This window comes from Podarcis vaucheri, assembly GCF_965113315.1.
Source record: "Podarcis vaucheri genome assembly, chromosome: 11".
NCBI classification, from domain to species: Eukaryota; Metazoa; Chordata; class Lepidosauria; order Squamata; family Lacertidae; genus Podarcis; species Podarcis vaucheri.
In genome coordinates this window covers 1,008,841-1,024,778 of record NC_138749.1, presented here as the reverse complement: position 1 = coordinate 1,024,778, position 15,938 = coordinate 1,008,841, and the positions used below count along the sequence as shown (strand labels likewise).

At 49.6% G+C, this 15,938-nt stretch overlaps 1 protein-coding gene across 11 annotated transcripts in view; it reads left to right on the top strand.

Moving 5' to 3' along the window:
- Nucleotides 1-15,938, top strand: part of UNC13B (unc-13 homolog B) — a gene marked incomplete at its 3' end in the record, with an annotated part of 165,867 nt that overhangs the window by 45,501 nt on the left and 104,428 nt on the right. For 5 of the 11 annotated variants that reach the window (XM_082241708.1, XM_082241710.1, XM_082241709.1 and 2 more), the window contains 3 exons: nucleotides 2,193-2,415; nucleotides 4,411-13,212; nucleotides 15,293-15,586. In XM_082241708.1, the coding sequence (XP_082097834.1) occupies nucleotides 2,193-2,415; nucleotides 4,411-13,212; nucleotides 15,293-15,586 (9,319 nt within the window). Of the gene's footprint in view, nucleotides 1-2,192; nucleotides 2,416-2,967; nucleotides 3,094-4,410; nucleotides 13,213-15,292; nucleotides 15,587-15,938 lie in introns of all 11 variants that reach the window. The other 6 variants (XM_082241705.1, XM_082241706.1, XM_082241707.1 and 3 more) reach the window with 3 other exon arrangements.

Sequence of the window (15,938 nt, the reverse complement as noted above, 5' to 3'; positions counted from 1 at the left end):
GCCAGTACCGCTCATCTGAAAATGCTTAGCTGGGGAAAAAGACACGGAAAGAATTAACATTATTGACACAGGCCTTGTTTCCAGGGGCAGAGGGCTTGCTCCACATGGCATGGCAGATGCCACCATGCTAAAAGAGCCTTCTTCAGGAAGCCACACTTTAAATCAGATCAGGGTTAGCAGTGAAAATCACCCCCTTGAGGTGACACATCAAATGATGGAGATGGCCTCCTAGAAAACCTGCTGAAGGCACAGTCCTTTTAAAATAACTCCCATGGGACCCCATGAGAATGAGCAGGAGATCTTGTTCATTCCCGTGTGGCAATGGGCTCAGGAGGAGGACGTTCCCCTGGGATGATGTTCTAGAGCTGTAACTGAGCACTCGGACAAAGACCCTTAGGCTCACTCTCACCAGGAAATCAAGGTGGAGAGCCATGGCTCACCTGCTGCAGCTTCTCTCTCAGTCTCACAAACCTGCTCAAGCACAACAGGGAGCAAAACCAGGAACATTTTGGGCTTTCAGGTGGTGGTCTCATTTTGGGATACTGCCCCTTCCTTTGCACATCAAGAAACGTCCTCAAGGGGTACTTTGTTCTGCCACATTGGTTGCCTGCTCAGATACAGATGTACTTTTGAAAGGGACTTCGTCTCTCCTTTGAAGAAAGAGAGAGAAATTGATAATTGCTCTTCATTTATATTTATATTCCACCAAACAGCCAAGATAAGCACCTTCATGTGAATCCAGAAAATTTAGTACACTGAAATTAGCCCTTTCCCCTAGCAGATGAGCAAGAATACTTCCACCCAAGGCAGCTTAAAAAGCGGGAGATGGTGTCATTTCCAGCATGGACAATCAAATTACTCCAGAGGAGTTGAAAGCCTGTTTGAAGTTGTTCTTGGCTAAGGATGCTTCATATTCTGTTTTTTCTTCCTTATTAAGATGCATGTTGCAATTCCACTTGGTATCGGGGAGAGGAGCGGGCTGGCTGGGCGAGGGGCAAGGAGCAGCTTGTTTCTGTAGAAACTAGCCCTTATGTTGAATAAATGGAAGAGAGTCTGGAACCCAAAGGGTTGTAAGAAGCGGGTCCTGTTCCGTTTCTGGGGGACAGTTTTGCCTGGACTCTCCAGACCACAAATTCAAGTGAGGGAGAGGAGCTGACAACTATACCATGCGGATGCTGGAAGACGGCGTCCGGCATCCTGGCTCAGATCTGACCTCTTCAGACAGTGCTTCTGTTAGATTGTCCTCTCTCCGTTGCTCGGTGGTGGTTGTAGCTTGTGGGTCAATGTTGCGTAGTGACTTTCCTGCAGTCCCTCCTTTGAGCTCCGCAAAAGTTGCCGGTTCTCCTTACCATTCCCACTTTGTCAACCAAAAAAGAAATACTTAAGCTGTGATCACCCTAGGCAGAGCATGAGCACTCGCAAGAACAACCTGCCAGCACATCCTGCCAGTTTGTTCCTGCTCCCCTTCCCTCTGCCCCCCAGCCCTGGGCAACTTCCTGGGAGGGACGGAGCTGCCATTCAAGCTAGAGGTTTAGTGCCCTTCCTTTCCCCTTGGGCGATGTTTACTTGTTGTTTGTTTCAGTGGCCACCTTTTAAAATACTCCTAAATGGAAATGTTAGCAATTGTGCACACGAGGTATTTCTCAATGCACCATCACATATGCTTTCTCCTTCCTGGCTCCCAAATGTGCCACGACTGTCCTTTCCACTGATGTTTCCTCCCCATTCCTGGTTGGAGAGGTGCTGCTTAGCTGAGGGCTCCTTGGAAGAGGTCTAGGAAGAGAGGGGAGAAGCAGGGCAGTGCTGCCTGCAACCCTGCAGAGAGAGAGGAAGGAAGCCAGTAAAAAAGATGGCTAAGAAAATGGTTCTGCTCTGTTCTATTTCACCAGCTGTTAAACGAGGTGAATAAATAGATTCTCCTCTTCTCTTCCACCCATAATAAAGCCAGCCTTTATGGTATGATGTACTTTGGGAGGAGATGTAGAAACAACAGCTCTTCATAGGCCTCATTCGTGATGCTTAGGCAGACACATCTCCAGTGAGCAGCTTCCCTGGGAAGCCAAGAAGCTCTTCCTTTAGGCTGCCCTTTACTTTCTCTCGTAAGACAAACAAGCTTGCTTGAAAGGTGCTTTTGTCTGAAGTGTCCGGATCTTGGCCTGGGAGACGCTGCTCAACCCTCTCCTGTCTTCTAGCTTTTGAAGACCACGATAGTGCTGTGGATGACCGAGACAGCGACTACCGCAGTGAGACCAGCAACAGCATTCCTCCCCAGTACCACACCACCTCGCAGCCCAATGCTTCGGTGCACCAGTTCCCCGTGGCTTCCCGCCTGCAGCAGCAGGGGGTCCCCCGAGAGTGCTGTGGGGAGTCCCTGCATGGCTATGATTTGGATTACCACGAACGAGCAGCCATCAGGTAGGTACCCCCTTGGAACCAGGGCGTTTTCTCTCCCCCAACACACTGTAAGCTACCAAGACTGAGGCTGGCTGCTTCAGACTCTCTTGTGGTCAGGTTTTTAAAAGAAAAGCCATTCTGCTTCAGGGGTGACAGAAGAGCAGTGAGCAACAGCTGCCAGACAGAGTCCCCCCCAGAATAGCCCAATGGGAGCAAAGAAAGGTTTGCAGCTGAGCATCCTCCTTGCAAAGCAGAGCTGGTGGTAAGCAGCTCTTTTTGCTGTGGAATTTTGGGATCCCCACGTTGTCGCCCTGAGTGACCAAGAGTGACTGACAATATGTGGATCAGTTTCACTTGAGATTGCAAGGCGTGCTGCCCCTTAGGATGCCCCTCTTGCTGGGATTTGGCTTCAGTTGTCTCGCACCCATCCAGACTCCTGGCACAATTGCGCAACCCCCAATCCCACACGCCACACACTTGCTTTCACTTTCCATTTTACAATACTAAGCTGTTTGAACCTTATGTGTTGCTCTTGTCCTTCACGTCTCCCAACGTCTCCTTGCCTTTTTGAAGAAGGCGCCATAGCTTAGACTCCACTGTGAGTGGCCGAACTGACCTGGAATCTGCATCACAGTCAAGTCAAATGACAAGCCGCCAGCTGTCATTAGAGAGCCGGCACTCACTAGAGGTGTCTGATAGGTGGGTGACCCTCTGCGAAGCCTCTGTGTCCGTGTCTCGTGACGTGGCTTTGGTCTGCTGGGGTTCCTGAGCTGGCTATCAGTGTTTGCATGAATTCATCCTCTTTCAAGTATAGTTGCCGGCTGGCTGTTTTCTATTGCTTCTCTTGTTTCAACTGGGTTTTTGTTGCTGTTGACTTCCTCCTTAGGAAAAATGTCCTCTAAAGGGAGAAGTGATGCAAATCATTAGCTTTCCTCCAAACTAGGCCTTTAGAATCTTAGATCTATCTAATTTATCCTCATATAATTACTTTGGTTTCTAATTGTCCTGTCAATACTGTAGCTGGAGTTTTTAGGATTCATGTTTCCAGTTCTGACTTGCCCATCATAATCTTGTTTGTGCTGTCCACATGGTTAATGGAAGTAACCCCAAATAATAATTGGAACGGTTCCTCATTTTGCGCCTTATCAACATGGTGGTTGTTTTTAATTTATTTACCTCTAGCGATAAACCACAAGTAAGATAATGGGTTTTTCCTGTTTTTTTGTTTTGTCACATTGCAAATTTAATTAATTGATGCCCTTTATTGTGTGCTTAGTGTAATAACTTATTATTAGTCTGTTGCAAATGCCCCTTCTTAAAACCAGGAGATGGCAAGAGTCCTGCTGGATCAGGCCAGTGGCCTCCTTCTCCAGCATCCTGTTCTTACAGGGACTGACCAGATGCCTGGGAGAAGCTCAGAAGGAGGAGCTGAGCTCCAGAGCCCTCTTCTCCTCTCCTGGGGCTCAGAAGCACCTCTGCCTGCGACCGTGGAGGCAGAGCCGAGCCTCATGGCTAGTAGACTTTGATAGCCCTTCTTCCCCATGAATTTGTCTAGTCCTCTCTTAATCTAAGTTGGTGGCCATCATTGCTTTCTGTGGGATAAACTCCGTTGAGACGCTCCAGAAAGTGACTTGTAACATTTTAGGTAGCTGCTTATTGACATTTTTAATTTGCAATTCCTGTTCTTAACAGAAGCTTATAAATAACATACCATATATCACTTTATAGTATACATAACAGTGGTATACATGTTTCATGCTCTCCTACCCTTACAACCCTACTATTTAGCTGCAATAATAGTAAAAGAGAGATTCCTAACATTTCGTGTTAATAAATGGGTTCGTTGTTATGATATTTTAATATGCTTTCTGCATGTGATTCACGATATCATTTGGTCTTTATGAAATGCTCCTTTGCAAGTTTTGTGTTTAAAGCTCTTTTTTCACCCCTCCTGCTCTTTCCTTTTTTTCTTTGCCCTTCTGTCCTTCTTATATTTTCCCTCTCCACACGTATCAGACCAGGATCTTTAGTTAGCAATGGGAAAGTCAGGATCATTCCATTTGATTACGAAGTTGGCCAAGAACAGGAAGAGTGTGAAGAGAACTATGAGGAATTAGGCAAACAGTTAATAGAAGATTTTTTAGAAAAAAGTCACAGGACTAGAAGTTCACAGGGACGAAGGAGCCCGAGGCTCTCAAAAAGGGAGAACTTTGGCCATCCTGAAAGAGCAAGATACTCACGGAAGCCTTGCCCAGAATCAGGACATCCCGATGTTCCTTGCTATCCAGAGGAATATGACACAATAGACAGGAGAAGAAAGAAGAAGCTGAGATATAACAATTTTGAAGAATGCGAGCGAACTGTACTGCAAAGCAGTGGTAACCGGAGATTTTCATCAGGCAGCATTAAAGCAAGAACTGAACATAACCTATATCCTGATTATGATGAAACTGAGAAATGGGGCAGCAGCCCCATTGAAAGTGAAGAACAGTTACCGGAATATCCAGTTCTGCGTCCATACAAGAATGGCCTTCTAGTCAAGAGTGGCAAGTTGTCCGCTAACCAACGCGCAAAGCATGACTCAGGATCAGTCCATTTTGATGGTGAAAATGAGATCCATTCAGAACAGCCAGCTCACTCTTTTGTGCCATTGGGTGCCCTTAAAGAGTTTGGCAGCTGTTCATCCAGCATACTCCTGTACTCCCCAGTTTCAGATGATGATGATGAAATGGAAGAAATAGCAATACTTTCCCAAGCATGGCGTGAATCCAGTGTTCGCCATGTTGGAGACCTTACTGACGCCCATACTGGAAGTGCCATATCCCTGTTACCAAGGGACAAAAACTCACATAGGATGAGAGGAGGAAAGCACGGCTTTCTTAAGCAAGACTTGACCCTCTCTCCTGTTGAAGAGCCAACGGAAGAATATGTGGACACAATGGATGAACTGCAGTGCTTAGTTGAAACTGTGTCTGAATACTTAGCTGAAAAAGAGGAGGAGATTAGCAAATTTGAAACCCTTCCTGCGAGCAAAAATGCAAGCGATGGTGCCTCTCCCAAACTGGCCGGGGCTGATAAGCTGGCGGAGGAAAGTGCCCCTTTGGAACAGGCAAAGCCAGCCGCTTCTGCCGCAGAGGAGAGCGAGGGCAGCAAAGGCATAACAGAGGCACTGCCAGACTTGTCTGGGGTGAAGAACACGGTCAGCTCCTTATTTAGTTCTTTCACCGAAAAAGTGGGCTCAGGAACAAAGCACTTAACAGCCTCAGTTGAAAAACTTGTATCTCCCACACCAGAGAAACCTGAAGCCCCTGGTCAACCCGAGGGAGGCATCATAAGTCTGTTTTCAAGTAAGCCTAAGTCTGAGGGTGCCTCTCCGGAACTGAAAGCAGAGAGCAAATCGGATGCCAGGTTGCCCACGGCAACTGCCCCTTCTGTGACCCAGAGTAGCCGTGAGCGAGAAGCCGGTGATGCCAAGGCCAGCATCCCAGAAAAGACGGCGGGAGACGACAAGGCTCCTCCAAGTGTCCACGATGCTTCAGCAAACGCTGCTCCGCCCCCTTCTCTGGACCCCAGCTCAGTCGTGAACTCCGTCTTGGGCATCTTCAACCCTTTGAAAATCTTCTCCGAAAAGGAAGCACCGAAAAAAGAGACTGCAAAACAGGAGGAGGCTGTGAAGGTGGAAGCCACGCATGCCAGTGCTTCTGAAGCCAAGGCAGGTGGGAAGGAAGCTGAAGGCAACGCGACAAAACCCACCAACGTTGCGCCTCCCGAAACGAGCAAGAGCGAGGCAGAAGCGAGCGCAAGCAGCGGCCCCGTCTCCTCCATCTTTGGCAAGCTGTCGAGCTCCGTTAGTTCTTTTAGCTTGAAAGCCAGTTTTGAGAGTCTGGCTGTTCCCAAGCAGCCAAGTGGGCCACAGAAGGCTTCTGATGTGCCGCCGCAGGCCACAAGTCAGCCAGATAAAGTTGTTAAAGAACACCCAGACATGCCAAGAAATCCACAACCTGCAGGGAAAGTGCCAGAAAACAAGCCAAGTGAAGCCAAGAAGGAGACTGGTAACGCTCTGCCGTTGGAGCAGGGGGAACCATCTGAGAGCTTTTTCAGCCCACTTAAGAAATCCTTCAGCCAGTTGCTGCTCCCTTCTTCTGCTACCGAAACTGTGCCAAAGGAGCCACCACCGGGCTTGGGGAAAAGTCACCGTTCTGAAGATGATGTCAGGAAAACAAGCTCCGCAAGCAGCGAACCCAACTTCCCTTTCACCGGTAAGCTCCAGATTCCCTTTTTGAGCGGTTTTGGCTTTTCAGACAAACCACCGCAGGACATCAAAGAGAAGCCAGGAATTTTCACTTCCTTCTTGAAAGCTGCTTCTGTGGAAAACCTGACAGCTTCAAAAGATCAAACTGCCCCACCAAGTTTTAGTGGCAAGCCACCAAATGCTGAAGCGGGTCACAAAAGCAGCAACGTGGAAGCTGCCAAAATGGACTCGTCAAAGTCTCAGGCAGTTCCTGAGGCACCGCAGAGAAAAGAGGAGCCAACGAGGAAGAAAGAAACCGGTAAAGAAGATGGTCTGGGTGCACTAAAACATGGAGATAAAGACCAGGGTGCCTCAGGCACTTCAAAAATTGCACACATGGATCATGATACCAAACGCATGGGTGCTCTGGACCACAAAGATTCCAAATGCAGGGGGGAGCTGACAGCCCCCACAAAAGAACCTGACTTAAATACCACAGCAGGACAGCCAGTGGTTCCTGGTGGAATCAGAGAGGACCAGGTAATGGATGATACTCCGAAGAAGCCCCCACAGCCAGGGCAGGGGTTGCTCTCGGGCCTCTTCCGGCAGGCGTCTTCAGACCACATAACCCACACGGAAGAGTCAAATGCTAAAAATGAAACGGACAGCCAGAAGAGCAGATCAGCTGGCTTACTTTCCGGATTATTTAGGTTTGCTTCAAGTGAAAACCTGACCGAAAGTATGCCAGATAAGGCAAAACCAGGCTCTCTGGGCATAATGAAGTTTTTTGAGAGGAGCGAAGAGACTAGTTCTGGTGACAAGTCTGCTGGCTCACATGTGACTCCTGGTCCCCAAGAAAGCACTGGGGGGAAACCGGAGACGGGCAGCTTCATAAAGAACTTCATGCAGAGGCCAAAAGAAAAAGCGGAGGAGGCAGTGACTGAGACTGCGAAGGCGAATGGTCATTTTCCTCACCCAGAACTGAGCAAAAGGGACAACGGACATGGTCCCGTCCCTTGGCACCCCCCCTCTCAGAATGCTTTAAGCTCACAGCCAAAGATACAAGACTTATCGGGGCAGCCGACTCTTTATAGACAACCTATGGATTCCAATATTTATCAAGCAGTTCTCAACGAAAGGTCAAATGAATTTCTCAATTCCTCTTTGCTGAATGCTAAATTGTATGGCCACTCAGAGCAGCATCTTACTCTTGAGGAAACAAGGAGCCACTCTAGCTTTGACTGGGAATATGATGCAGGAGCATTTTCTCTCAATGCCCACCAGGTTTCCTTGCCCGTTTACTACGTCTTGCAGCAGAATTCTGTCCCACTGGCTGAGTTTCTGGAATGGCCAGACTCCAGTGATGCCGTAGTGAACTTGTGTAAAAAAGATGGCAATGCCAATGTCGTGGATTGGAGGTCAAATGCCAATTTTGATGCCCTGAGCATGGATTTCAGTGTCATGTCACACGAATCGTTTGATCAGTTAGACTTACAAGATTTAGGTCTAGAAGAAACTGAAATGTGGGCAACGCATTCTCTGAATGGAAATCTTCCTCCATTTGATGACTGCAGCTATATTTTGGAAGAGATGCCCATGGACTTGAGCTATTCATCGGCATGTGATGGCAATATGTGGACCTTAATTGATCAGGAGTCCTTGAGCCTGGAGGGCAGTTTTGTCTATTCATCTTATAGCCAGGAGTACCAGGACTGGCTGGTGCTGCTTGAGAAGGGCGTGTGGTGGCCGTCGGAAGATGGCGATTGTGGATATTACATGTACAGGGACGGCCAGTTTGTTTATTCCCTGCTCACCGACCCCACTGGGCAGTATGTCTACATTTGCACTCCTGACACTTACACCTACCCAGACTACTGGGATTATAATTATCCGCAGAGCATTTTGCAGAGCACTGTCTTGGAAGATGACATGATTGCCGTTTGCGGTTTCAAAGTGCCTCTTGGTAATGAAGACGAGTTATTCTGGTTTGCTGAAGAGGAGCAATTGGATAATTACTCTGTAAACAAACCACTTGATTTGTCTGTAGCTCTGCAGAGAAGTGATCAACTTATGAACATGAATTTAGAGACCTTTTCGCAGATGTTTGAGGAGTCCATTTATTACCAGAGAGAGCAGCCTTTAGACTTTTCAGGGTACAAACTTCAAAAACTCAAAGTAGACTTCAGGCCTGAGAATGACATGGAGTGGCACTCAGAAGAGCCTCCCCTGACCCTTGACCTTAGAGTTCACTCCAGGGTGGCTTCCAGTGGGAGGCTAAAAGATGATGCTCTACCCAAACATCCGGACAGGACCCCTGCTGTGACAGTTTCCGAAAGTGGACAGTCAAGACGGTTTGGTTTCCATATATTCCAGTCTTCTGCTAAGCCTGAGCCTTCATCGGCATCTCAGAGTGTTACAGAAGTCAAAACCACTGAAGAAGATAAAAAGCCACCTCTGAATAAAGTTGCATCTTTATTCTCTGCTTTGGGTGGCCTGATGGGTAAGGGTATGGAAGTGCATGAGACAGTGGAAGACACGGCTGTGAAGAAAGGAGAACCGGTGGTGTTGGGACACAAAAACGATGCTCTTCCAGCTTCGCCACCCAGGAAAACAGGAGAGGATGTGCAAAACCAGCAGCACACTGAGCATGAACAAGAGAGAAAAGAGAGAGGCAGATTAGTTAAGTCTGTTAGGGATGAAAAGCCAGTGATTTCTCAGAAAAGGCCTCAGCTGGTGAGGTCTTCCTCTCAGCTAAGCCAGGGTCCCCTGGACAGCAAGACCAGTCAGCTGGATAAAAGTGTGAAGCCTGCTCCCCTCCCAAGTCAACAAAAACCCAAAGTGGGTGAGGATGAGCCCAAGAAAACCCAGCCAGCCCCCAGCCAAGCGCCCACGGAGGCTGAGGGCACGTTGTTTAAAAGTGCTCTCAAGATTCTCAGCCTGGGAGAAGACTCCTCCACACCTGCAGCCCCCAATAAAAGTCAAGGCCCCGGGTTCTTTGATTTCTTTAAAACGCAGGTCAACAAAGCCCCACAGCCACCACCAGCACCCCAACCAAATCTGACGAAAAACGAAGCCGAGAAGAAAATGCCTCAGGAGAAAGTGGAGCCCCCAGGCATTTCATCATTCTTTGGTTCCATAGGAGATCTTTTCAAAGTTGATGCAGCCCCTGCTCCGCCAAAGAGTGGAACCCACAGCTCCCTGAAACCGAATGACAACGCGGACCAGCGTAGCAGAGAGCCAAGTAAGAGCAGCACTCCTGCCCCTCGAATCCCCGTGGAGCAGGCTCGTGGGGAAGCTGCCCAGAAGCCCACAGTCCCTAAGGAAGTACAGCATGGGAAAGTAGGCAAGGAAGCTGCTCAAGTGAAGAAGGAGGACATCCCCATCGCAGGGAATGCAGAACCCAAGCCTCCCATGCAGGCAGGCCCTCGAATGGACCAGGCAAATCGCTCTCCAGGGCAGCATGGCCACGGACCAGCTGTTGCAGCGGGACCGCAAGGCCGTGCAGGAGCCATACCTGGTAAAACTCAGCCAGGAAAAGGCAGCCAGCCACCCAGGGATTCTGGGTTCAGCCTGCCTTTTGGCTTGTCGCAGGCAGCACCTTCGAAGCCTCTGCAGGGACCGCAGCCGGCTGGCAAGAGCATCTTCTCCTCCTTCTTCGGTGCCCCAGAGAAAGCCCCTGCCCCAGCTCCAGCAGCTCCTAACGCCAAGCCCCCGGAAGCAGAGGGTCTGTTCAAGATGCCTTCTTTCTTTTCCGGAGGGCCCACCGCAAAGAAGAACGTGCCTCAGAGCAGCTCCAGCTTCAGCTTTTTCAACCTGCCCTCCTTCCTGGATGACAAGCCACCGGCAGCTGCTCCTGAAAAGGGGACTATTGCAAAGCCACCTCAGCAGCAGGCAAGCAACCTGGGAAGGCCGCCTCAACAGCAAGCAGACGCAAAGCCATCTATGAAGCAGTGTGTTTCTGTTGACTCTGGCATTGGACTTGCCAGACAGCAGGGCTTGAAGGATAAAGAGGCAGCGGCTGGTGTTGTAGAAGCAGTACTTGGAAAGCAGGAGGCTGATGGCCTGGAGCAGAAGGCAAGTGAGCTAAAAACTCCTGCGGCTGAGCATGCTGTGGCAAGTGCTTCAGAAGCGAAAAATGAGGTAGAGATACCTTTTGTGGCCAGTAAACCTCCTGATGATGGTACAGATAGGGAAGACCACTCAGTCTGTCCTGATCCTGGCTCTCAGGTCCCTACGCTGCAGGAAGACATGCCACCTTCCCTTCCGGAGATTCCACAACCAGAGGAGCAGCTGCAAGACAAGGCAGAAAAGAGTGACGGTATTGTGGTGCCCTCTGAGAAGGAATTTGTTCCGTCAGGTGGGAACGAGACTTCTGAAAAGGCAGAGCCCGGTCCAGTTTGTAATGAGACTCCTGTGGCTCTTGAGCCATCGCCTGCTCCTGGAGACCTTTCGCAGGAGGTTGTACCTGAAGAAAAACCAAGCCTCCCTGAAGTCAAGCCCCCGGAGCCCAAGCAACCTGACAGGACCCCAAATACTGCCGGAGAGCAGCAGACTCGGGGCCAGAGGCCTCTCCCTCAAATGGCAGCAGCAACACCTCACCTGCAGGAGAAACCTAAAGAGCCTGAGGCTGACAAATCCGTTCTAGATTCCTCAGTTGAAATGTTTTCCAGCTTCATGACAAAGATGAAACCAACCAAAACATTATCTGGCTTCTTTTCCCAGCCTCAGACTCCAGCAGCTCCTAGTGCCCAAAAGAAGAGCACTTCGTTTTTCGGCCTTTCCTCCCTGCCCACTGGGCCTCCTCCAGCATTTACAAGTGATCTCTTTGGCATTTTTAAAGGAGCAACAGACGAGACCCTTTCAAAGCCTGCAGGGAAGACCGCAGGCACTTCAAAACCCCAGGAAATGAGCTCCAGGGCAAAGGAGGCCGTGGGCCCAGTTCCTGGTAAAGGTCTCGCAAAAGAAGATAAAGCCTCTAGGGATGAACTTTTAGGGACAAATGCTGGCAGCGTTTTGAAACAACCGGACCAAACCTCTAGGGCTGAACCTACAGAGAAAGAAGCTAGCAGTGACTTGAAACAAGACGCCCCTTCTGCTTTAGCAGATGAGAGTTTGGGAAAAGAATGTACGGCAGAATTGGAAGCTGAAAGCAGTGGAAGACCTGGACATGGTCTGGAACCCTCCCTTAATGCTTCAGAAACTTTAGACTCAAGTAGGGGTCAGGGCCCTGAAGTGGTGCAGCTGGACACAAACTTACTGGCATCTGATGAAGCAGGGAAGGCTGCCCCATGTAGTCAAGAGGGACAGGATGCAGTTGAGACGGTGGTGCTGCAGGAGAAGAGTGAAGTGCCTGTGGAGCCCTCAGAAAATGATGCTGTCCCTGCTGTTGAAGAGCAATTGAGCCCGGCAGGAGAAACAGACATTGGCCAAATGGATTTGGGCGGTACATGTGAGCTGGAACCCAAGGTTGGTGAGGAAGATGAACACCTGAAACTGCCAGAACTGACGGATACTTCACTAACCACTGAAGAAGTAACTATAAAGAATGAGGCAGATGTTGATATTTGCCCACCAGACACGTTTGGGACCCTGGAGATGGAACCCAAAGCTGCTGCAGATGAGGCCCGTGACTTGCCCCGTCAGGATATGGAAAAGGTCCCTGAAATAAAACCTGATCTTCCTCCTGAGCAGAAAGAGCCTCTAACCGTCAGCGCAGCAGCCCCAGAAGCTGCTCCCTTGAAAAGCAGTTTGGCTGGCCAGAGCAAGCCAGCCAGTGCTCCTGCAGAGACCAGCAGCACCAAGCCCATGTTTGAAATTCCAAGCATGCCCACTTTGCCCAAATTCGGCTTCATGTCTTCTGCAGACAGCAGCAAGCCATTTGGCTCCTTCTTCTCTGCACAGCCGCCTTCAGCAAGCAAGCCTGCGCCTGAGCCAGGCCTGGTGTCCAGCTTCAACAAGTTTTCCTCAAGTCTGTTTGGCGGAGGAAGTGATGAGAAAGCAGGTAAAGTAGAGGCCACTCCGGGTGCTGTGTTTGGAAAGAAGCTGGACTTCTCATTTCCGTGGCAGAAAGATGCCAAGGAGGCGGGTCTCAAGAAGGAACCAGATGTGCCAACACCAAAAGCTTCCTCCAAACAGGAGGTGGCCCCAATGGCTTCATCCAAACTGGATTTGAAGGCACCAGAAGCTGTCTCAAAAGCCGAGGAACAAGCAGTGGATGTGACCGGTGCTGATGGGAGCCCCAACCTCTCTGCCTCTGAGCAGCCAGCTGACAGTGCTGCTGATTCAGACCTTTCTTCTAAGCAGCCCGACAGCAAGAGCAACGAAGGCTTTGATGGCCCCACGCCTGACATCCCGGTTGTGCCCAACAAGGAGCTGGAGCTTGAGGTCTCCAGAGAAACGGAAGATGAGCCAAGCGCCATTTCCAGTGAGCCTCCTGGGCTCCCCTTGGAGGAACCAGCAGAAGGCGCCACGCAGGTTCAGGATGAAGCAGAGCAGAAGGAAAGTGTCCCTTGTCCAGAAACGGAAACACTTGCTACTGGACTGCAGCCAGCGGAGCAGAGTAGCCCTGAGCCACTCAGGAAGAAAAGGCCAGTAGCCAAAACAGCATGATAAATGGTGCCAACTTGTGAGCCATTTATAATGCAAGTGCCGTAACGGTAGATGCCTGACCTCGTAGATCAGACTCCTCTAGGCTGTGTTTGGCATTAGTAGTACCCAGTGGTAGGTAGAGTTGTGGACGCTAGTTGCTAGACTGCCCACCCAGAGCCTCTCCTGCCCTTCTCCTCCTCAACTTCTGGTTTCCTGTGTTCCAAAAGGCTGCAGTGACTCTTCCCCTTTGCTCTCCGTTTGTGCTGTGTCCTTGTGAGTGGGCTGCTTTGAGTATTAGTTTCATTAACCTTCCGTAGCCTAATTGTGTGTGAGAGAAAATGACTTGTACCTCTAGATGACATGGTGGGAGGAAGGAAATCGGGGGCTCTCTTGGTTTGCAGGAAGCTTAGTTAGACAACATACAAGGCATCCACGTTTTAAGATGGGAGAGAGACCCAGATGGCAGCAAAAGCTGTTTCAGTGGTTGCAGTTCAGTCCCCTGCAGCATAACTTTTCTACACCCAGAAGGGGATTCCGATGAAACAGCAGACGAAAGCTTTCTGACAGTAGCAGCTGTTGAACAGACTCCCTGGGGAGTTGGTGGACTCTCCTTTCTTGGAGGTTTCTAAGCAGAGGTTGCCTGGCCATCTGTCATGGATTCTTGAGCTGTGATTCCTGCATTTAGGGGGTTGGGCTGGATGACCCCTGGGGGTCCCTTCCAACTCTGCCTTGCTAAGATTCTGTGATTAAAACCTCCCCCCTCCCACCAGGACAAGTTAAACATGGCCGTGGACTATTAAAGGTACTAATGCCGAAACATCCAGTTCTTGCTGCTCGGAAGCTGTTACTGCCCAGCTAACATGATTCCGTTTTTCTCTACTTTTACCAGCTGTATTCAGCGGCATTAGCTGAATGTGCTTTTCTGCGTTAGGCTGCAGGCATCTGGAGCCAATGAGGAGATCCTTGGTGTCCCCATTAGGTCTCCAAGCAAGCTGATAACTGGTTTTCTAGTTTACCGTATCTCAAAAACATGCTTAATTATTCCCTATTGAAGAGAATTGCAGTGATTTCATGTTACAGCTATCAGTATATTAGGTGACTTTTGCTCCCTGTTTACCCCTGTCCGGGGGATGATTGGGGCCGGTGTTCTTGCTGCCCATCCCTAGTTACAGAACTGCTAGTCACTAAAATCATTGCTAAATCTGCCCTCCTCACCCGCCATCTCTAGACAACTGGCCCAGCAGGGATCCTGCTTCAAGCATTTTCCTTTCTGCCCAGCCTGTTTTCCAAGGAATAGATGGGATTTTCAGAGTGTAGCTGCCTTGGGTCCTCTTGCAGCTGTCTCTGCCTATGTGGGCTGCCAAAAGCCAGGCGGCACTTCAATAGCGGCCCAGAAGCATTTGTGCCCCTTCCCTCTTAGAATTCCACAATGGAGAGAGAGAGAGAGTGTGGGTGTCTTGTTGAATTAACAGCTCCTGGTGCAGTAACTCCAACCTTATAATAATCAGTCACTCCCAAGCAGCAACAGCAATGGGCCCATGTTGTGCTGGAAGACAGGGCTGATTTTTCTAAACGGCAGCTACAACAGGATCCATTCTCAGCTGCTGGAGAAACTTAAGAATGTGTTAATGAAATGGGAGTGAAGATGAAACCCTCATGTCCCAGAATCCACGTGCAGTTGACATGCTAGGGGCAAACGTTGTTGTGAGAAGGTGTTGAGCTTAGCAGTTTAGAGGTTCAATGCGCACAAAACTTTTGCTGCCATTCTTAATTTTCTTATGGCCTGTGAACAACTTACAGGATGCGCAGCAGATGATGCTATCAGTTCCTGATTGATATATCAATAGGGTCCAGAGGCTTAGGCCCAGCACAAAAATTGCAAACACAAACCTGGAAGTGGCGGGCGACTGAGAACAGTGGCTGCAATGTGCAAGAGACATTTGCTTGGCTAGAGTTTCCATTTGATGCTTTGGCCTGGTGTAGTTAGGATTTGCGCTCTCTCTCTGTGTGTGTGCATGCATTGTGCTGTTTCCTGGTTGCCAAGACCTTTTGACTTACTAATGCCTTGCTCTCTCACAGTCCTGCCAGCAGTAGTAAGTTTGGTTCCTCCTGTAACATCAGTCAGGGAAGCTCTCAGCTGAGTGAGCTGGACCAATATCACGGGAGTGTGCCCTGCTCCGAACATGAGGACGAGCTCGCAGAAGGGGTGCCTGCTGCTCCTCCTCACCCGACAGAGGGCCCTGCGCCATCTAGCGAGCAGCATGAGCCCCAGGAAGTGCACAGGGAAGGAGAGGGGAAGGTGAAAGAGCATGCCACACCTCAACTACCTCCTGAAGCAGACGAGCCCAAAGAAGCCACGAAGACACCGGGCAGGTAGGTGGTGCACATTGGCCATGGATTCCTTGGAGTTGAACTTGAGGTCATTTTTCTGGTTGATCTTGGGAGAGACAAACAGGATATGGGTGTAGTGCCATAGCTGGTTTTGAGTAGTCCACTGGTTTCTAGGGTCAGAAAGGGTAGGGCAAACGTCATTAAATAAATCTAATAAATCCTCCTCCTCCTCCTCATCATCATTTTACACTCGTCCAGTGACTAATGGGGTGCATTCCTTACAGGGTTCTCTACCACAGTCCCTGTCGGCCACACTTTCTGTTCTTTCCATGCCATTCTCTGTCTTTTGCTGGCCATCCCAGGTCTCCTGGGGCCAACTGTTCTCAGCGTTTGT